The following is a 22,691-nucleotide window of genomic DNA, read 5'->3' on the forward strand; positions in this document are numbered from 1 at the left end:
TGAGTCTGAATCTGTTTGTTTTGATACTTAAACGTGTGTGTGGGGACTCCTACCTCATGTGACAAATATGGCCAATGTGATTGGCTGAGCCTTTCAGGGAGCTTTGTTTACTTTTAGCAGCAGCAAACTTGCGAGGACCTGCAAGGGAACAGTCTGTCTATTCTCTGTCCTCACTCTGGACACTTGCAGTTGTCACACTTGGAAATCAAATGTGTGATAAGCTGCAGGATTCAAACACAAGTGTAACTTATAAACACATGTTCATACTTTTATTCCACAATCAGAGAGAAAGAAACAGAGAGAGAGTGCAGGACAGACAGACAGGTGACAGTCTCAGGTGTAGACACTGCTACAAACAGGAGGATTTAGTGTTATTACGAGTGCTAAACAAGAAGAGTTCCCAGATGGTACAGTGGACACATGTGTGACTCCTGTGATTAAAGCATCTTTCTTTCAGCTTAACAAGTGAACCGTCAGCTCGTTCAAACACACGTTAAAGTCCGTTTGGCTCGACACCACCGAACAGAGGCAGCAATATAACATAGCTAACATTAACAGTGCAGTGAATCCTGCTTGTGCCGTGATATTCAGGACTGCAAACCGAGCAGCATCACTGACTTTCAGCTTGTTGTGTTTGTGGATATATGACTGACTTTAATTATCCATAAAATCATCACATTCTCTGTGAGATTAATGTCGACTATTGAACGGCGTATATTTTGAAGTAGAGGCTTTAAAACCAAGTTAGTACAAACATCGCTAATGGCACATAACTTTGCCGACATGTGGCCAACAGTAATGTTTTAATGTTCTTCATTATTAAACATTTGCACATAAATAAGTGACGTCATATTCAGAACTTACTTTTTAAAGTTTACTCTTCGGCCGCTGCATTTCGAGCAGCCTTTGAATTGGGACAGCCTTCGTCGCGTCACTGTGACGTAATCGACCTTAAAATGCGGCCTTGGGATACAGCCATGGAGTTGGATACCGGCGGGAAACACCTGCAAAGAACAACCACACTCAAAAAAAAAAGTTCATTTACCTGTTACTAACACACACCAAATCCGGTCATTGGTATGGAGTTGTTGTGTGGGGCACCAGTAGTCCATGTCTGTTGCTGTAACAGTAGTTCATGTTTAGAGTAAAACATCCCAGCTCACTGATTTGATCGGGGCAATAGTGCCTAAAATGTTGCATAATTTTGCTGAGAGATCTTTTACTTTGTGATAATCTTAGATGAGTAGTTTTATGGACAAAAACCACCAGGTCATTCAGTGTTCCCTTAGTGCTAATGTGTCAGAGATGTTGGTGTAACTGAAGTAATGTTGTTAAGTCCTTAAAGTCATATTCTTTTATTGTCATGACTGTATTTGAAGCTATTTTTATGTTTGTATGATACCTGATTTGTATGGAATATGTCTGAAGTAAACTAAAGCCTAAAATACTTAATAATTCACATATAAAACTATGTGTAGCAGTCCCCCGGACCAAGGAAGAAATAGAGAGCCTCGACGGGTGCAGTAATTTTTACTTTAAGATTCATTCAGAACAGTGCTGTGGTGCGCCAATGCACCGTGAAAACTAAACAGAAACACAAAATACATTTTCTTAGACGCTTATTACAAATATGAACTCAAATAAAGCAGAAAATACAACAAAATATCAAGTAAGAAAACAAATACAACTTAAAACATGTACCTCGCTCCGCATTCCAAGGGCTGCAAACTGTTAATTTTGCTAGAGTCCGGTATCACGCTGCTTCACGCTTCATTGAGAGCTGCCTACTGGGACATGTGCGCCACAAAAAACCGGTCTGAGCTGGAAGTGCAGCTTGCCGCTAACTAAGCAACAGAGCCCTCTACTGGACACTACGCGTAGCCGTTCAGGCTTAGATCAATAAACAAAACTGGACCTTTACACTATGAATTGTAATTTTAAATAGTTTAAAAGCAGGTAGAATAGCATATGTAGGCAAGTATATTTCTTCTTTTTTATCAACAAACAAAGACAAAAAAGGAAAAAAAAGAAACAGGGTGGGGTTTGGTGGTTGAATCATCATCCGTCCCCGCCAATGCCAAAACCAAATCTACACCCTTGACCAGGACCACTGTAAAGTCAGTACTTCAACACTCACAGACTCGGCAATTTGGCAATTACCATATTTCTTAGTGCAATTAAAAGGGGGTCATATAATTAAGAAAGCCCAAGTACCAAAATCTACTTCTTGACAGGCAAAAACAATGAAATGAAAGGAAAATAAACATGTTTTATGTAACTGCTCTTAGAGTTTGTTTTCCCTCTGCATACAGGTAAGGTCAAAAGAGCTAAGATGCATTCACGATGTTAAAAAATGCATCATCTTTACATTTCTTTAAAATTCTGAAACTCTGACCAGCTTTGAAAACATCAGCCTCCCTCTCTCTCCATAAGAAACATTTTAAGGTTTAAAATCAGATTTTAATTTGATAGAGCATTTATTAGATGCTTTTCTTTAAATCGTTTTTCTATTTAAAAAAAAATCAGGTGAGCCACCCTGTTGGTATTTTCATTCTTTTTTGTTCATTGCTCTAACACACCTCATGAGTCATATCTCAGCTTAAAACTAAAATGTTAGAGACCTTTTCCTCTACAACTACTGCAGAGAAACCACAGACCACCTAAATGGTGCTACTGAGAGGAAGGAGGAGGGTTTAAGTGCTGCAGTGGAACAGCAACAATCTCACACCTCTGTGAGGCACGATGGGACAAACAGCTCTTCTGTGGCTGCTCCGTAAGTAACACGTGCTGCCTTTAAATGTTAATGTGTTTCTTGAAGTAAACCTAGTAAAGAGTGGCACTGAGATAAAGCAAAATATATTTACTTTTCATTACTTACTTGGTTTAATAATCCACAGAGACGTACATGTGACCAACTAAGGTGTTTTAATCCAGCCTTTTTCTGTTAATTTTAGAGGTTTAAAGTTTAACTTGATTGAATCAATTAAAAGTTGAGTCTTTCCGTTCAGTGATGCAGACTGCAGTGAGAAGTGGCAATATTCACCCAAAGCACACTCCTCATACAAAATGAGATTTGGTGTTTAAAGCAAATAAATAAATAAAAAATACTAAAAGATGACGAATTGTTTTGTTTTCTCATCAGTTCCATTGTTTCTGCTTTGCCACACAACAAACCAAGGTTAGTGAATTTATTCTGTGACAAACTAACCAACACAAGCTGAGCAATAAGGACCGAAACTAGAGCTAGAATGGAGACAGATTACACCCATATGTGTCTGCTATGGAGGTCAAAACAGCTTTAATAAATGGCATGTTTCAGACGGATTGAACTGAGCTGAACTTGAGCTACATCAACACAACAAAATCTACAATTGGCAGATTTTGTTGTCTTGGTAAACTACCAACGTATAGTTTGTTTTTTTTTAACAAATAGAATCTTTGTTAAGGAATAATTATTTATATATTACAGTGCCAGACTGTGGAACGTTCTCTGAGCTTGAGATCTGTGGACTCAGTCATTGCTTTTAAAAATCAGCTAAAAACTTGCTTTTGGTTGATTTTTGTTTTTATGTTTTAGCGTCTGTGAAGCACTTTATGATTTTATCTTGAAAGGTGCTATATGAATAAAATTTTACTTATTACTTTACTTACTTCATGTTTTTGTTCAAAAATCTATAATCTCTCACAGCTCGTCTGACTGTGAGTCCCAGCAGCTCTCAGTTCTTTAAAGCAGATTCTGTGACTCTGAGCTGTGAGGAGGACGACAGCTCTGCTGGATGGACTCTGAGGAGAAACACAAGCAAAGACACCAGAGCTGAGTGTGACAAGTGGGGAACACCAACTGGTTCTTCATGTAACAACAGTGTTTTTCCATTGGACAGTGGAGTTTACTGGTGTGAGTCCAGAGAGGGTCCCATCAGTAACATGGTTAACCTGACAGTCACTGGTAAGCTGAGTGTGTGGAGTTAGTGTTGATGAAGCTGTGTGTAAATGGATGAAATGCTGTAGTTTGTCTCTGTGTTGAGGTGGATCAGTGATCCTGCAGAGTCCTGTCCTCCCTGTGATGGAGGGAGATGACGTCACTCTGCTCTGTAAAACAAAGACCACTCCCTCCAACCTCCCAGCTGCTTTCTATAAAGATGGCTCCCTCATCAGGAAGCAGCCTACAGGTCACATGACCATCCAGCATGTTTCCAGGTCTGATGAAGGCCTCTACAAGTGTGACATCAGCGGTCATGGAGAGTCTCCATCCAGCTGGATCACTGTCACAGGTAAAATTTAGCTTTCTTTCAAAAATATTAGACCCAAAGTGACTCAAACTGGCCACAAAGATTTGCATTTCTCTTTAGTTCGTTTAGGTTCGTCCAACTCTCCACCTCCTTCATCAGCCTCCACTACCTCCATCCACTTCTCCTCGTTTTCCTCTCCTCCTCCTCAACGATCCTCTCCTCCTCTCTCTGTGATGGTGTCTATTCCCTCCATATTTGGGCTGCTGCTGGTTGTACTGGTTTTACTGGTGAGACGCTGTGTTCGGAGGAAAGCTGAAGGTGAGACACACATTCTGGTCAGACTCTGGGAGATTTGGGTAATGGGTGTTAAACAATTTTAAAGGGACATTTCAAATCACTTCAAAATCAAATCTACAGTTTTTGTCTGCTGAGTGCCACAAAGCTGACATATGAAACATTGAACAACTCAAACTAAAATTTCAAAAGTGGATACAAACCAAACACGTGTAGGGATGATTCTAAGGTGACATGTTTTTTTTTTGGGTTTTTTTTTTTTTTTGGGGGGGGGGGGGGTTTAAGAGTCACATGACTGCTGAAATGTCGCTGCCTTTGTGAGGACCTTTGCCATTTTAAATCAATGTTAAATTAAGTTAGCAACTGTACACAATTTTATACTTCAGCATTTCACATTATTTAATATATTTAAAAATTTAACATTTAATACATTAGAAATGTAAACATTTTAGTTGTTTTCCTGTGTGTGAACTGTGATGCTACATATGAGACTTTGTGGTCAAAGAGTTTCGATGTGAGGAACATGTGCCGCAGTCCAGTTTCCTGTTTTCTGACTTAAAAAAGAAAAAAAGAAACCCTTTTACATGGTGTTACTATTTATATTGCTATAAAACATTATCAGCTCATTTATAAATCTTAATGTTCCAAATGTTGGAATTGCAGCAGTATCAGTTCTGTTATAAGTGAAATCTTTGGATTTGGTTTTGCAGATAGAGATCCTCCAGCAGCAGCCTTCTACTCATCAGTGAGAAGAACAGCAGCAGACGACCGATACGGGTCAAAGAGGACGAAAGGTACAGAAAGTTTATGGCTAGATTAATTTCAAGGCAGAAAGGCCCACAGGAAATCAGAATATTGAAAAATAAAGCTTCAAAACACTGATGTTGAAACAGCTGTCGTCTCACTTCAAATAACAAAGTCATATCTGTCTGAATCAGATTTCAAATGATTAGAAGGAATAGCATGACAATACATTTTAACATTTTATTGGTAAACAGACAAAATGCTGCAACACTTTTATGTGTGGACGTTGATTCTTAGAATGAAGAATGTATTGCTTTTTTATTGAAATTTGAATCAATAACATGTGAATCATTTGGAAGTTTGTGGCCGCCATAACTGGAGCTGACCATCCTACCACGTATTAGTGGTCTGTCTTTGAGGTTTGGAAGCTTCAAATCTTTTCTCTGTACAGTCAGGAAGAAGTCTCAGAAGCTTTTTTCTTAACTCCTTTTATTTTCTCACATTAAACCGGACCTGCCCTGGTTACATCCGTCTGTATATTTTCATTCTTGTGTTCTTTTAGCGTAGCTTTGCATGATTCAGATTTTAAAGTAACCATTGGTGCAAACCCTCGGCTCATCCTCTTGTTTTTTTAGCATCCACTCAGGCATCCTTCTGTGGGAACTGAAAGTTTGTGTAACTTGATGTTTAGGTCAATGCTTACGCTAGTTAGCGCTTTGATATCCAAATAAATCCACAAGATTTTCTTTGAAAAGTTTAATGAAGAACTATCACAGTGTAAAACTGTGAACAAAAACCCCCACCAAAATCGAAACTAATATTACTTTATAATACTTTACAATAACAGACTCTTCATGATGCAACAAATGTATGTTACTGATAAAGTAAAGTAGTAGGGAAGTTTGGTTTTCTATGCAGCATTTGAACACAGAACAGTTCAGCTCTGTGATGAGGCCGTACTCATGATCAGGTACAAATTTACTCCAAAGCCTTTTGTTTGATATTGTTTGGATTATTTGGTTTCACGGCTTAGCAACAGCTTTCTTTACACGATGCACTGTTTTAACACATGAGCAGCTTTGTGGTCATTAAACTTCCTGTTTTGAAAAGTAAACTCAGCAGAGGTGTTAAAGTCACCTCAGGTTAAAGGGAGGACGTGCTGTGCAGCTCTAATTCATGAAAACTCCATTTTTATCTCATCCTAAATGGTGAGTTTCATGTGAGTCACATGACTTTGTTTTGTTTTGCAGAGACTGATCCACATGCAGTTTATTCATCAACAGCTGACGTCAGTTATGGAGAAATCACCATCAGGACAAACAGCAGGCACAGAGGTACAGCTGCTCAGGTTTGATACTTGCTCCAAAAGTGTGGTCACATGAAGCTGGTTATCAGCTCCACAGGTCAGACTGTCTACATAACAGAAGATAAATTATAACATTAGAAAAATATGAAGGGGTTAAACCAACACGTTCTCACTCCCAAAGCGTAACATTTTACGCTAGGTGACAAATCGTCAACATATTACGTTTTCGGCTACCCACCACGTTCCTGAATGAGGACCTCGGAAATATGAGAACCGTATGGACTCAATCTACACATGTTCACTCTTTTTCTTCAAATCGCTTAGAAACACGCTATTTAACATCATTAAAGTTCTGGTTAAGATCAGGAAAAAGGTTATGGTTAGGATCTATTACCGCGGGAGCGTCATTGCACTGGATTTCAGCCATAACCCGCCGTGTACCATAAGAACGCCGAAGGTCTCCTTTCGCGTTCCTCAGGAACGCCGCGGGACGTGACAAAACGTCCTCATGTTACGCCTCGGGAGTGAGAACGGCCTGGGATAAACACATGAGACCCAAAGCTACTGGAGAGAAATCTGAGTCTGAGAGGAAAAGTATTTTATGTAAATACAGTTTAAAAAAAAAAACATTGTGTGTCACTGTGAAAGTGGTGTAATCAGGTGTGAGTGATAATTAAGACTGGAATAATATTATTACAGGACAGAGAGGAGAGGTGGAAAGAGAAACAGTTTGCCTCCTGACATCTAAACTTTCTGTAATCTGTGTGTTTGTGTTCAGATCTTCCACCAGAGCCAGCGGTCATCTACTCCTCACTGAAGCTGAGCCACACACCTACACCACAGTTTAACTAGTGTGACCAGTGATGCGCAGCTGGCTGTTAAACACATCCCTGCACTCCTATATTATATATTATTTATTTAATCATATTCTGTGTGTGTTTACAGTTGTACAGCTGCACTGAACCAATGATGAAGTGGAAATAAAACAGGGTTTTTTTTATATGAAGCAGTTTCCCCCCCATGCTGATGCAACATCAGAGATTCAAAAAGTCTCTTACCTGAAGCAGAATGAACAAAGTTCAGTCTGAAAGTCTACAGAGCTCATTTCTGTAAACAGCTGCAGCACATTAGCATACACCACTCTTTTATTTTATTCTTTAGCTGATCTGAACCTCACCAAAAATCATTAAGGAATGTTATCACCTTCAGACGTCTCTTTAAATCTCTTTTGTTGTCGCAGCTTTGCCATTTCTACTTTAACAGACTGAGCATCCTCTCTGCTGAAATGCAAACAGGGGAGGTAGGATTCCTCCACTGACCGCTATGACACACCATCACCAGGGTAACCCTCCGCCTACCCCACTCCTGCTTTACAGGTGAAAATAGAGCAACAGGACCGCTAGTCTTTGACTTTATTTATTTTCTGCTGTGTTTCACTTGCATCTATTTGAAAGACTGAGTGTAAACACAAAAAAATTATTTTATTTTATGTGCTGGAATGTGCAGAAAATAAGTTTAAATGTTAAACAAATTTCTTCCAGTCAGAGAATGTTGCATATAATTAAATTATTGCTTGATGCATAAAGTTAAAAGATTAAAACTGATAAAACAAGTTTTAAAAAGAGACTTTTCCATTTGATTACATTTTGTATGATGGATTATGCAGAAAAAGTAGAATTGGGCTGAAAGATCTATCACTTTATCACCTATTCAGGTTGTAAATCGTGTTTTTTAAAAAGTAACTAAGTAATTAAATACTTTTGAAAATAAGTAATCAGTAAAGTAACATGATTACTTTTGGGGGGAAGTAATCAGTAATTAGTTACTGATTACTTTTTTCAAGTAACTTGACCAACACTGCTTCCTGCTACTGCAGGACTGGGGGCAGCCTGCTTGTCTCCATCGCAGGGAAAAGGGCACCATCTCCTGGGTCTGGGGCAGATTGCCCCTCTGGGGGTGATGGTTCCTGGACCTGGGTGTATAGAGTATCTTTTGGGAGTGTTAGTGTGTGTACAATGTGTTTATTCCTGTTTGTCTCCATGTTGGGCAAGTGTAACTACATATGTGTGCATGAGGATGGGTGTGATGGCATCAGCCACATTAGTTTGGTTTGCAGTTATTTCAGTAATATAATTCATTGATGTCGTCACTTAAACCTAACAGTGATATAATGAAGCGTGCACATAATAGCATTGTGTGGCTTTTCTTTTTTCTGTTATATTAATATGTTTGTATATAATATGTCATATCAATATGTCTTTGAGTTACCTGGTTTGGGAAGGTGGCTGTTTCCTGTCTGGCCAAAAGGCGTGGCCAAGGGCTGAGGACTTTGAAACCACAATGCCTGCTCAGCAGGACCTACTCAAATTATTATTTTTTGTTTGTTTGCTTTTAGGTTCAGTTATGTTATTCTGTGCTTAGTTAGTATTGGTACTTGTTTTGTTTCCCCCCTATTGTGTGTAAATGGTGTAAATGGCCAAACTACTGTAAAGGTTATATATATATATATATATATATATATATATATATATATATATATAACACCCAGCACGCCCCTGCGGGCGGTTTATCCTTCAAGCTCGGGTCCTCTACCAGAGGCCTGGGAGCTTGAGGGTCCTGCGCAGTATCTTAGCTGTTCCCAGGACTGCGCTCTTCTGGACAGAGATCTCCGATGTTATTCCCGGGATCTGCTGGAGCCACTCGCCTAACTTGGGAGTCACCGCACCTAGTGCTCCGATTACCACGGGGACCACCGTCACCTTCACCCTCCACATCCTCTCGAGCTCTTCTCTGAGCCCTTGGTATTTCTCCAGCTTCTCGTGTTCCTTCTTCCTGATATTGCTGTCATTGGGAACCGCTACATCGATCACTACGGCCGTCTTCTTCTGTTTGTCTACCACCACTATGTCCGGTTGGTTAGCCACCACCATTTTGTCTGTCTGTATCTGGAAGTCCCACAGGATCTTAGCTCGGTCATTCTCCACCACCCTTGGGGGCATTTCCCATTTTGACCTCGGGACTTCCAGGTTATACTCGGCACAGATGTTTCTGTACACTATGCCGGCCACTTGGTTATGGCGTTCCATGTATGCCTTGCCTGCTAGCATCTTGCACCCTGCTGTTATGTGCTGGATTGTCTCTGGGGCATCTTTACACAGCCTGCACCTGGGGTCTTGCCTGGTGTGATAGACCCCAGCCTCTATGGATCTTGTACTCAGAGCTTGTTCTTGTGCTGCCATGATTAGTGCTTCCGTGCTGTCTTTCAGTCCAGCTTTGTCCAGCCACTGGTAGGATTTCTGGATATCAGCCACGTCCTCTATCTGCCGGTGGTACCTACCGTGCAGGGGCCTGTCCTTCCATGATGGTTCCTCGTCATCCTCCACTTTCTTGGGTTTCTGCTGCCTGAGGTATTCACTGAGCACGCTGTCAGTTGGGGCCATCTCCGTGATGTATTCTTGGATGTTCGTTGTCTCATCCTGGATTGTGGTGCTGACACTCACCAGTCCCCGACCCCCTTCCTTCCGCTTAGCGTACAGCCTCAGGGTGCTGGACTTGGGGTGAAACCCTCCATGCATGGTAAGGAGCTTTCTTGTCTTTATGTCAGTGGCTTCTATCTCCTCCTTTGGCCAGCCTATTACCCCAGCAGGGTACCTGATGACGTTGACCCATGTGCCTGTTCATCTTAGCCGATATGATGCCTGACAGAAGCTTCCATGTAGTACTGAGGCAGGTTATTGGTCGGTAGTTGGAGGGGACTGGTCTCTTCTTGGGGTCCTTGGGGATAGATAGATAGATATACATACATACACACACACCTGGGCGTATATACGTCACCACAGCTCTCCTCAGCTCTTTCCATGAGGGTGGTGCAGCTGCCCCTCCGGTCATCCTCCTCTGGCTCTCGCGCTCTGTGGGCCCTCTGAATGTCTGGGGCCTGGATCTCCCCCATGCCTGCTTCATGCCCTGGGGGGCAGGGCTATGGCTCCCCACACCTACTATTAGACACTTACATGGAGAAACCTTATGAATACCAGCGCTCTCACAGAGGTGTACAAGCAAATACTCACAGACACACACATTGGTTGACTGCTGCCTCTAAACATATCATGTGTTGTTGGTCTTGTGTGTTGCTCAGTGAGATTCAGTATTTATTATTTACTGTTACCTGTGTTTCTGTTGTTTGTTGCTGCAGTTTTCCTAGTGTGCTCTTTTCATTTTGCTTGTTTGTTTTTCAGCAGTTGGCGAAGCAGATTTTTAGTGATTTTCTCTCTCTCCCTCTTCTCCCCTCCTGTTCTTTCTCTCTCCTTTTGTTTACTTTACTCCCAACTTCTCTTTTCTTATTTCTCTTTCCTGTCCCCGAGTCCGTCCGTTCTGATTGTAATAACTTGAAATAAGAATAAATAATAAAGCTTGAATAAACGATGACAATCCAGTGGACCAGTAAAGCAAAAGGTCCACTTGTGGAAAAATGAGAAGAAAAAATAATTAAATGTCGATGTAATTTATTAAAACTGGAAATAAATACTTTATTGCATGTTTTCAATAAAATAAATAGACATTTAATTGTTTATCTATTTATTTATTAATTCCGGTTTCAGTTAATTATTATCATATTTTATTCATTCATGTTTGAACTCCTGGCCCTCTTTTTCTACCTTTTAAAAAAATTTTTTTTACTTGAGTGTTTTTACTACTGGACTACAGATTGTCTGTACTTTTGCCACCTCCGTTAGTATCTGTATTATTTGTGGTGGTTTTCAGAAACCAGAAAGTTGCTGTGAAGCTAATGTGGACTCACATCATGCTAAAAGAAACAGCCCCTCTCCTCCTCAGAAAAAACACAGATAAATCACTTCTTTACAGACCAATGGCTGATCAGTGATCTTTGGTGACGCTCTCAGCTGAGATGCAGAAACGAAACTTAACGTTCCCTCGTGGTGCCTTCAAAGACCCCTCCTGAGGTCATGTAAAACATAAAGCCCAGCCTTGTCGTCGGTACGCTTTCCTCGGCTGTATCCCAATTCAGGGTCTGCAGCCTTAAAGTACGCAGCCTCAACGATCCTCAAGGGCCGCGTACTTAAAGACCGCTAAGGCCGGAAGTGAGAGGCTTGTGAAATGGGACGGTGTAGCCTCCGTTGCGCTGCCCAGGTTGCCTAGCAACCATGATACTAACAGCTGGAAACGCTTCATACAGCTTTGTTTGACAGAAATGAAGGAGAAAATCTTTTGTTCATTTGTTTGTTTGTTTCTACATGAGCTTTGATCATTCTCTGTAAGATTAAGCTCAGCTATTGAACGGCGTATATTTTAAAGTAAAGGCTTTAAAACCAAGTTAGTACAAACGTCACTAATGTCACATAACTTTGCCGACATGTGGCCAACAGGAATGTTTTAATGTTCTTCATTATTAAACATTTGCACATAAATAAGTGACGTAATATTCAGTACTTACTTAAAGTTTACTCTTCAGGCGCCCCTCATCCGCCGTTTTTTTTTCGGCAAAATTATCCACACCCACCGCCGCGCTATGCATTCTGGGATATGTTGGGCCACGAAGTCTACACCGCCACGTCCTTAAAATTCAGGGAAATGAAGGACGCATTTGAGGGCCGCATTTCGAGCAGCCTTTGAATTGGGACAGCCTTCGTCGCGTCGCTATGACGTAATCGGCCTTAAAATGCGGCCTTTAAGGCTGCAGACCCTGAATTGGGATACAGCCCTCCTGTCTCAAATGTGTGACTCCCGTCTCCTAACATACTTTATATTTATGGCCATTAAATTCACCAGAGGAGAGGAGAGACACTTTTTCTTGTTTTCAGCAGGGCCCTGAAGGCAGCAGGAGAAGGGGTGTGTGGTTTGTGTGACAAAGGTGACAGCTTCACAGATCAGTCCACGCACTCTTTGTGTTCAGTCATCACTTTGCTGAGTCTGAGGAGGAGGAGGTCTCTGTTTGCTCCAACATGAGGTCAGTCTGCCAAACCTTTGATAAATAATCGATCATTTATCACAAATTGAACCATCTGAGTGGACTTTAAATCCAGCAGTAGTTTAGTTTACCTGGCGCTCAGGTGCACGCAGAGGGATACAAAGTAACACTGTCCAAGAGTCTGTGAATCAGAGGAAGAGGAAAAAGTGGCGATTATAAAATTATAAACCTGTTATGTAATAATAATAATCTGTGCTGCAGGTATCGATTATTTTAGTAATGAAATGTGCTATCAGTCAAATAAGAAATAAAATTAATAACCTCCCATACTTGGGTATCAAAATCCACACATTTTAGCCCTGATTGCTCACAACTACCCTGCATGCGTGTTCGAGTCCGTGCTCCTGCTTGCCTACTTCAGTGCTCAACTCAACAATATTAATTCCACATCATGAACACTGGTAACTGAAAAAAAAAAACTTGGGCAACTGAGGCATCTTGTCAGGGTCCTGGGTTTTTTGATGAAGTGTTTTGAGTTTCCTGTGTTTTTTGTCACTTTGTGTTGTAAGTTATGTCCTCATTGTTGGTCTTTAGTTACTCCCTTAAATCTAGTTTCTTGTGCTCCATGCCTAGTGTTTCCGTCTGTGTATTTTGGTCCTTAGAGTGCTCTGCCTTATGGTTTATGTCTCTGTGTTTCTTAGTTGTTCTGTCTCCACCGTGGCAAGTTCATGTCTCAGTGTTGTACTTCCTGTTTTACTTTGAAGGTCTGTCTCATGTGTGTGTATCCTGCTTTGCTTCCTCATCTCATCAGTCCTGATTTCTCCCAGCTGTGCCCTCCTTCTGTGTCTCATTCCCCTCGTTACTTCCCAGTGTATCTAAGCCCTGTGTTTCTCTGAGTCGGTGTTGTGTTGTCCCTCATGCTTTGTGTTCCCTTGTGTGCCTCACTGTGAAGTGTAGTTTTGTATCCTTTCCTCGAGTCTGCAATAAAGCATTGCTTTTGAGTTAATTTCCCGTGTCCCCGTGAGTTTGCGTTTGGGTCCTCTCCTGCCTGAACACAGCAGAAACATGACACATCTAACATCAATAACTAAACATTTTAACACTGGCATGTGATCAAATGTATTAAACAAAAACAAATTGTGTGGTCTCATATCCAAAAATATTTAACAGAACAATATCAAAAATATTCCACAAGTACTAAGTATAGTACAGTATAGTACTTAGCTGTCCCCCTGTGTTTGTGTCTCACTCCACATCTAAGGTTTCTTCTGGTTCCTCAGTGTGAGATTCAAACCACAGATCTACTTCACATCACTGATTTCATTGATTGATTGGTTTGATGCTCTCCCTCTGATGGTCCTCACAGCTTTTTCTTTGTGCCTCTCTTACAGTGAAGATAGCAGCGCTCTGCTCAGCAGGCTGCAGCAGTTGCAGTGTCACTTCACCTGGGATCTGAAGCTGGACGTGTCCCCGAAAAAACTGATCACCCGAACAGAGATTGACATAGAGTTTCATCAGAGTCCGCGTAAAGGAGCAGGTTGCTTCTACAGCCTCTTGGCTTATTTCAGGTACAGTTTCTGGAGCTGTCTGATGAAAGAAAAGCTAAAGTGGATTTATTCTGCTCATTCAAATCTCAACACTTTTATTTCTGGGACTCTGCTAGAGAAGAGAAGAGCTAACATTAGCCAGAAGAAAGACAGTTTTTCTCACTACATAAATCTGTTTCCTGAAGTTTGTTTGGACTTTTGTTTTTCTGGTGGAGATGCAGTAATTATCTAACCCTGGAGTCATGAACCTCATATAAAAACCTGAATTAATCATCAACAAGGTGTAGTTGAACCCTCAAGTCAGTTTCTTGTCAGGTGTCGTAAACACCAGATGTGGAACAGCTGTTGATGACCTGTTGGTCCTCAGGTATCTTCAGGATCAACGAGAGGAAGCGCTGTCACTTTTAAACCAATCAGAGGAGACCATCAGGGAGAGTTACGGTGATGAGAGTGAGAGGCGGCTCATAGTGACGTATGGAGACATAGCCTGGCTGAAATATCATGATGGAGACTTTGCACAGTCACAAAGCTACTGTCAGAGAGTCGAGGACATGCTGGTATGTACACCAATCAGATCCAATGTTATGATCACTGCTGTTGAACCTCTGACGCTTCCTTCTCCCTCTGCAGGTGAAGTATCCCACTGGTTCATCAGGAAGTCTCCTCCCAGAGGTGTATGGGGAACAAGGCTGGGCCTATTTTAAGGTGTCGAGGTCTTCTATATCAAAAGCCATCGACTGTTTTCGTAAAGCACTTGAGGTACAGACTCATGACGTTGAGTGGAACACCTGCAACGCCGTTGTCCTCTTTTGCGGAGAACAGGTCAGTTTTATGATAAGAATTTTTTATTTATTCATAAGGAAACCCCATCAGCTTACACAATAGTGGTTGCTAATCTTCCTGGGGCCCAAGCCATCAAGTATAATATAATAAAACATTATACAATAAAGATGATTGTAATACAGATGCAAAACGTCCACATAATTTGGCTCTTACATCCACAATAATCGTAAAAATATAAGCATTGAGGCACAATACATGTGGAAAACAGGTCACAACATTACCCTCTTACAATATTTACAATATTTATTAGAACTGTATAAATAGGCTTTTAAATGTTTTGGTTTTTTTTTAAATTATGAATAGTCGCTAGTTCTCTAATTGCATAAGGCAGTTTATTCCACTTAAAAGATGCTCTGAATGTAACAGAGTTTTTCAAATAGTTACTTTTTGCTCAAGGAATGACTAAATTGCTAAAAAATCATGTAGCATAGTTATGTAGTTTATCTGGATACTGCAGCTGAGCACAGAAGAAATGTGGTGTATTTAACAGTATTGCTTTCTTTACGAATAAAAGTAAGTCATTGTTTAATTTTGCTTTTACTGGAAGGCAAAAAAGTTTATTGTGCTTTTAATAGAGCATCATCAACAGCAGCCAGGTCAATAAAGACACTTTATTTAAAGGTTATAAAACCTGTCCTTGACTTTCATATGACTCCAAAAGTTTGGTGTTCATTTTTGGCTCCTGGGAATTTTTAGAACAACTCTGATCTCTGGGGATGCTGGCTGGCTTTAGGCCTTCATTTCCTTTCCTATTTTGTAATCCTGAACAGCTTGGGTGTTTTTGCTCTCCTTAATCCTGATACTGTACTGATTCAGGGACGAGAACAACCAGCCATTAAACCTGAGGTAGACAGTCAACTGTGGCGTCCACTGCTGCAAATTTGTATTAATGTTTTACAGGAAGTTTTATAAAATTCCCATAGTAAGTACAGACACACTGATTACATTTCAAATTTATGAATATCCATCCATCCATTCATCTTCTTCCACTTATTTCAATGTGGAGGAGCAGCGGCTCTGCTCTGAGCCCCTTTTGGACGGCCAAACTCTTCACCCTATCTTAAAGTGAGAGGCCAGCCACCCTTTGGACAAACCTTATTTCTGCCCCTTGTATCTGCAATCTCATCTCATCAAACCTTGTGACCATAGGTGACGGTATAGACGTAGATCAACTGGTAAATAAAGAGCTTCGCTTTTATGCTCTCTTCACCACATCTGACCGGGGCAGCATCTGCATCACCTGAGCTGCAGGACCAATCCATCTGCCAATCTCCCCTCACTCGTGAACAAGACCCTGAGACACTTCAGTTCCTCCACTTGGGGCAGCGATTTGTCCCTGAATCAGAGTGGGCACTCCACCCTTTTCTTGCTGAGTACCACAGCCTCTCATTTAGAGGTGCAGATTCTAATTGCTGCCACTTCACAGTTGCCTGCAAACCGCTCCAGTGCAAGTTGGAGGCCAAAACCTGATGAAGCATATAGAACCACATCACCTACAAAAGCAGAGCTGAAATCCTGATCCAGCCCGAACTATATGCTTTAAGAAAAAGGAAAGTTTTAAAACCTTTTTTCTTTTTTATAGATTTTCATGCATTTGTATAAGTTGCTGGTGTGAACAAGAGAGAATTTCCTTCTAAATTCATCACTTTTCCAGTGTTTGCATTTATAGCTGTTAAGCAGGGCAGTGCAGAGAGGTTTAAAGGGGCGGGTGCTCAAAGTTAAAAAGGGGCACAATGAACCAGGCTGAATAACAACAGCACACATTCATTAAGAATCTAATATGGGCAACAAGGCAAAGCAAACGTAGCCGATGTTTTACCTGATGGGTACAATGTTGCTGTTGAGGGGTTTCTGTGGATAGTGCTGGAGGGCAGGGCTGTGTTGATCTGAGACTGTAGACATTAAAAAGTCCATAGGAGAGATGGTAGCTGATTAAACAAGTGTCATGAGATAACAACAAAATGCAAAGATTGGTGACAGCGCTTGGAACCATAAGGCAACAAAAAACTGTGAGAAATAATTTAGGCTCTGCCTGTGAATCACTCTTTGCTTCTCTTCTTCCTTCCATCCCATCATTTCATATTTCACTCTCCACTTGCTGTCTATCTGAGAACAAGGCACAACTTGCTATTGCAATAAACTATAATCTAATTATCCACACCTAACAACTCTTGCACTTAATCTATAATAAAATGATGACAGAAAAATGTTATAGCCCTGCCTTTAGTAGCCTCACACAGCTCCTACTGTTCCCTCCTCATGTCCTTACCAGCCATGTCTGGACAATGTTATATCATGAGTAATATTTTTTTTTTAAATCCACCTAAATAAAACACACACATGCACGCACGCACAGTGACGTTTTAGACCTTCTTCAGAATACTGTATATACTATGGGCATCATGGTGCTGATCCAGAATCCTTACATTATTATTTATTACTAGAGCTACAATAATAAAGCAATGAGGAGGGGGAAGTAATAAATATGAAATAATGTATTTATGATGATTCCATTTGTTTCACGATCCACTCTGTGCAGGAGCAAAGCTTATTACATTTTTAAACTGTAGAGATACAATAATTTTACTGCTGTAAAATCCAAATTTTGTCTTATTTAAAATATAAATCTAATATAATCTGCTTCTTAATGTATGCTCTTTAAAATACAGTGTGTGTTTTTTAAAAATATTATAATAATGCATAATTATGTGGACATGCATATTAGATCGTTTTTTAGTGAAATATAATCCCTCCAGAAAGGCAGGAAAAGCCCGGAAACTTACTTTAAAACTAAATATGTTCCCTAAAACGGTGACAGAGCTACAGACCCATGACAGCCTTACACAGGTAGCCAGCAGCTATGACCAGCACTACCTGTGCAGTTAATAAAAGGACAGGTAATGTTTGTCACGCTGTTGCACACACAGCACGCTCGTTTGTTTCAGTTCGTCAGTTGCAACAAGACAGCTTACCAACGTGTACGTAATAAGCTAATACTCCTGTGTGCTATACACTACAGTGTACGCTGTACACCTACTTACTGGTTTTGTCGCATCAGTCTGTCTCTGAGTTAATTTGTGTTTCTCCTGTAGCTCCGGACCGCTAAAAATGCGCGTGCTCTTTGTGAGCTCGTTCCCGGCTCGTAACCAGCGCGTTCTGCCGTCAAGGGCGATCATTGGTTAAATGTGATCATGTGACTGATGCAAGCCAGATCCTTTTATTTAGCAAAACTGTGATTAATAGTTAAATATTATTGTTGAGGGGCACAGACAGGACTCCGCACGCCCACACACATAAAAAAAAATAAAAAAATTTTTTTTAAAAAGTTGCCTCAACAAAAGGGCACTTTGGGCACCCATCAGGAAAGGGGCGGGTGCTCAAGCCCCTCTAGCCCCCCCCCCCCCCCCTGCACGTGCCTGCTGTTAAGAGTTTAAACCATTCTTCTGTTATTTTTCTTCTTCTATCCTCAAATTGATCTGAATATTTGTATCTGATTAGTGTTTTTAATGTGTTCCAGAATCGACTGGATGAGGCTATTGTTGTGTTTGAGCGAGGACTGAAAAGGGGCGATCAATTATCTTCCTTCAACTACCAGCTGGCTCTCTGCTACAAGCAGAAAATGATTGCTGAGGAGTGTCGCAGGCGCTTCAGCAACAGAGGTACACAGAAATATACTGCATGTGGTCCTTAAATAAACACCACTCAAATCATCCTTTAATGCTCCACAGAAGAGGTGCGTAAGTGGAGGCGTTGCTGTATCAGTCACCTTGAAGAATCTGTGAAGAGGAAGAGACCTTTTGTCCGGGCGTGGGCTGATCTTGCACTGCTGTGTGCAGAGGAAGGGGATATGAGCAGGTACCCGTCTAAACTAAGCTGCAGGGCTTCCTTCTTTCTTTCCTCTGGCTGTAGATTCCTCATCATCTCTTTGTTTCTCAGGGCTGAGGAAGCTTTCCAGCAGTGCTTGGAGAAGTTACCAGAGGTGGAGGAGGAAAAGGATTGTCAGACTATTCACCAGCGCTGCGGTGACTTTCTTCATTATCACAAAAAAAATGAGGCTCAAGCCATCGCTCACTATACCAAGGTAAGTTTCTAGGTGCCAGACTCTGATTGGTCCTCACTGACGAAAAAATGAGGGCAAATCAGAGGGCAAATTACACCAAAGTGAGGCATGTCCAGTGTTAGACATGCAGCTGCCTCTTAATGTTCCACGTTTCAACCCAAGAAGAACAATGAAAGAAGAAAAACTAACAGGCCTTGTTTGGAGGGTGGAGGTGTTGGGGCAGTAATGTGAAACATTTCACCGCTCACATCTACCACATGACCTTAGTATGGATGGATTTATCTTAATGATAGTTTTCTGCTGTTTTCTCTCTGCAGGGGCTGCTGATACCACTGAAAAAATATAATTGGAGACAGTGTGCTCAGGTGAGCACTAGAGACACAACAAAGGTTACGTGTTATATAAACTCAGTGTTGTTACTAACTCATGGGATGTGAGCGAAACCTCAGATCAAAGCTCCCATGATGTAAATGATTTGTTCAATACCTACTTGTGTACCTGAGGACTAGGGATGGGTACCAGTATCTGGTGCCATGATGGCACCGGTTCTGACATAAACGGTAGTAACCAGACCGAAAAGCAGCGCACATTTCGGTGCTTTTTTTTCCTGAGCTGTGATACACTTTAGATTCTAGCCAATCATTTTACGTTTCCGAGGATAGTAGGCGGGTCCAGGTACGTACGTTCTTTTAGAGCAGAGCTACAGATTAAAAATGCCCAAGGCGAAGCGGTCAAAAGTCTGGCTGTACTTCACAGCAAAAGATGCAAACTCAGCAGCTGCAACAAGTGCTTTAAGGTGATACTGTCAAAGGAGGTAACACCTCAAATCCGATGAAACAAATGCGCCGTATTTGATAGCTTGCTGCGAGACCTCACACCGTGCACATCTACTGCGGGTGTGGTGCCTGTTATCGGACCCGGAGCCCTGCCAGTGTAGCAGAAATGATGAGGATGATGATGCAGCAGCAGCCGTTCTTCTCTGGGTGAGTAGCTTCATGTTGTTCGTGTGTAATTTACGTTGAGTAAGCTAACCACGTTATTACATTAATGCATGTAAGGTGAACTAGCAAACACCATCATAGTTACATGCGGCTGTCTTCTTGTTTGATGGCAGATACTCCCTTCACCCTGGCCAAAAAGGCTAAAATGACCAAAGAAAAAGTGGAAAACAGCTGAACATGAGAGGTTTTTGGACAAAGTTTGTGTTTTTTCCATTGTTTAAGCTGCTTCCAGCCAAGAATGATACCATATATGCCCCATAGCTGCAGAAAAGGCTAACATTGTTATCTTTTTACAAAAAAACAGCTGAACATGAGAGGTTTTTGGACCAATTTTGTGTTCTCCATTCTTTAAGCACCGGCACCGTACTGGTTTGTCACCGGTATCAGATAAAACCTAAACGATACCCATCCCTACTGAGGACTGTTTTCAACTTACGTTTTGAAAACTACTGGTGACTGTCAGTGGTACTGTCTTTCACTAGGTCTTGTGAGGAGATGTGGCATCTGTCTCACTGTGGATTGAACTCCTTTCATATCAAAAAGCCAAATTTATGAAAACCCCCCAAGTCACTATCCAGAGTTGCAGTCTTACACACCTCTCTATAGCTTTTCTCCTTCTGTTGTCCCCCGAAAACTCTTAGAAACATTTTAAGCTGGTAATCAGGCCCCATCTTATCTTAAAGACCTTATAGTTGTCATGGTCCTGGGTCATGTGACCCAGTATTCTGAGTTTCTTGATGTTTTTGTTATTCCTTTCAGTCTAGTTTCATTTCAGTTTATCTAGTTACATTCTGTCATGCCTGGGTTACAGTTTTAATTCATGATTTATCCCCATTGGTCTCATCCCTGTGTGAAGTTTTCTGTGTTAAGTCTTCATGTGTTTATCTGTCATGTTTCATGTCCGAGTTTTCTTTGTTTGTCTAGTTCGAGTCATGTCTGGGTCTCGTTATGTTTCCCGTTTTATTTTGAAGGATTAGTTTAGGATAGTTTCCGTTATTGTGTCACTGTTTCATAGCCTGCCTAGTTACTCTGTGTTCATAGTTTCTTCATAGTTCTTTCACAGAGTTTCTTAGTCTTTTTAGGTTACACAGTGTTCTTGGTCTCCTTAGTTTTCCCAGTTTCAGTGTTCTCTGGTGTTCATGCCATCAGCCACAATAAAGGCTCGCTTTATTTTTGGAAACCTAGTTCTGTCTCACCGTGTCTGCATCTGGGTCTACCTCTTCTTCACACCGGCACACCCCACCATGACAATAGTATCAGAGCAATTAGAGCAATTCAACCTCAGACTGCGGGCTTACCTGTGGTGCCTATACTATTTAAATGTAGGATGGGAGGTAGATCCTTTAGCCTCCAGAGTTCAAATTTCAAAATGTCGCTTTTTTTAATTAAAGCATAATGTAATGTTTTCTCCCACTGAAAACGTTCATTGGAACATAAATGAATCTTTCATTGTTCCTCTATTTGTTCCTGCAGAAACTGAAGCAGATCGCTGAGAGACGTCTGGCAAAGAATCGGGGTAATGGTGAAGCTCTCGCTCTGCTGGGTCAGGTGGCCAGAGCTGAGGGCGACAGGAAGAGAGCTGCTGAGTTTTATGAGAAAGCTCTGAACTGTGACAAGGACAATGAAGAGTACCTGTCTGCTCTGTGCGAGCTGCGCCTGGAGCTGCAGGGATCATCTGATTAATCATTATCACTACAAAAACTAGCTATAACTAACTCTTACAATCTTATATTGAGCCAAAAAGTATTTTAATTTTGTTTTGAGAGCGATACACTCAGAGAGAGCAGGGTGGAATTAATCTTTTACAATATGTATTTTATCTCTTAGTTTCTAAATCATAACATTTGTTATTTGCATATGTATCTTTTTTTTGTTTTGTTTATATATCTTGGAGAAAAATGTTAAATGTTGCACAATTTTTAACAGAGTATTCAAAAATGATAAATAGGAAAGTTAGGAGAACTTAAGTTAAAGTTTAAGTGTAGAAAGGAAAATCATGTCGAAATACTTTTTTGCAGAATAAAACTAATGTTGATTAATTCAGAATAAGAGAAAATTTCCACCCTTTAACTGCAGCCAGGAGGTGGCAGCACATCTCCTTTCTTCTTAACTTTCTACTCATCTACATGCACCACTGCTCTCATCTCAGTCTACAAGGACTGGATTGATTCTAATGTAGAGGACAGAGTGTGTACAATAACACGCAGTCATAAAGATAAATAGAACAACCCTTTTTCTCTCTCTCATTCTTTTTCCTCTGACACCATGAAAACTAAAGAAAACACACAACAGCACCAGGGGCAGTCAGTGTTAACCCAGACTGATCCAGTGTGCTGAGCTCATTCATGATGATTCACATGTTTGATTTGTCAAATATTTTATGTCTGATTCCTGACACAACCCTCCTCATGTATCTGAGCTTGGCACTGCCACTAGGAGTACACAGTGTGTACAGTGTCCTCCCCATGTCTGTGTTCACCATGCAGACTCTAATAAGCCACAAGTTATCAGACAGAGCTGGTGCAGTAAGTATACATGACCTAGTGCTTCACTGTGCAGCTTCCCACCACCAAGAGGCTAAGCTAGGGAGGACCCTCGTCTCACGGCAACGGCTGTATCCCAATTCAGGGTCTGCAGCCTTAAAGCACGCAGCCTCAACGATCCTCAAGGGCCGCGTACTTAAAGACCGCTAAGGCCAGAAGTGCGAGGCTTGTGAACTGGGACGATCTAGCCTCCGTTGC

General features: G+C 41.1%; 2 protein-coding genes across 2 annotated transcripts; both read left to right on the plus strand.

Moving 5' to 3' along the window:
* Positions 1 to 2,742: 2,742 nt before the first annotated feature.
* LOC148103554 (Fc receptor-like B) lies at positions 2,743 to 7,390 on the plus strand. Its single transcript, XM_087838776.1, has 8 exons — positions 2,743 to 2,773; positions 3,143 to 3,178; positions 3,689 to 3,946; positions 4,026 to 4,271; positions 4,389 to 4,547; positions 5,234 to 5,317; positions 6,518 to 6,615; positions 7,352 to 7,390. The coding sequence occupies exons 1-8, from the start codon at positions 2,743 to 2,745 to the stop codon at positions 7,388 to 7,390; spliced, it is 951 nt and encodes a 316-aa protein (XP_087694902.1).
* Positions 7,391 to 12,446: 5,056 nt separating this feature from the next.
* On the plus strand, positions 12,447 to 21,633 carry LOC102798462 (interferon-induced protein with tetratricopeptide repeats 5-like). Its single transcript, XM_087838136.1, has 9 exons — positions 12,447 to 12,538; positions 13,891 to 14,067; positions 14,414 to 14,603; positions 14,677 to 14,930; positions 18,373 to 18,548; positions 18,618 to 18,744; positions 18,826 to 18,970; positions 19,267 to 19,314; positions 21,424 to 21,633. The coding sequence occupies exons 1-9, from the start codon at positions 12,534 to 12,536 to the stop codon at positions 21,631 to 21,633; spliced, it is 1,332 nt and encodes a 443-aa protein (XP_087694262.1). The 5' UTR covers positions 12,447 to 12,533.
* Positions 21,634 to 22,691: the final 1,058 nt, after the last annotated feature.

The sequence above is a fragment of the Neolamprologus brichardi genome, chromosome 3, assembly GCF_056152115.1.
Source record: "Neolamprologus brichardi isolate AB-2024 chromosome 3, ASM5615211v1, whole genome shotgun sequence".
NCBI lineage: Eukaryota > Metazoa > Chordata > Actinopteri > Cichliformes > Cichlidae > Neolamprologus > Neolamprologus brichardi.

What these genes read in the sequence shown, in the direction of transcription:
- LOC148103554 (XM_087838776.1), top strand. Translation starts at nt 2,743, where the DNA reads ATGGGACAAACAGCTCTTCTGTGGCTGCTCC. An exon ending in GGTTAACCTGACAGTCACTG is followed by an intron (nt 3,947 to 4,025) that starts GTAAGCTGAGTG and finishes CTCTGTGTTGAG; the next exon opens with GTGGATCAGTGATCCTGCAG. An exon ending in CGGGTCAAAGAGGACGAAAG is followed by an intron (nt 5,318 to 6,517) that starts GTACAGAAAGTT and finishes TTTGTTTTGCAG; the next exon opens with AGACTGATCCACATGCAGTT.
- LOC102798462 (XM_087838136.1), top strand. An exon ending in AGAGAGTCGAGGACATGCTG is followed by an intron (nt 14,604 to 14,676) that starts GTATGTACACCA and finishes CTCCCTCTGCAG; the next exon opens with GTGAAGTATCCCACTGGTTC. An exon ending in CCCCATCAGCTTACACAATA is followed by an intron (nt 14,931 to 18,372) that starts GTGGTTGCTAAT and finishes TTGATCTGAATA; the next exon opens with TTTGTATCTGATTAGTGTTT.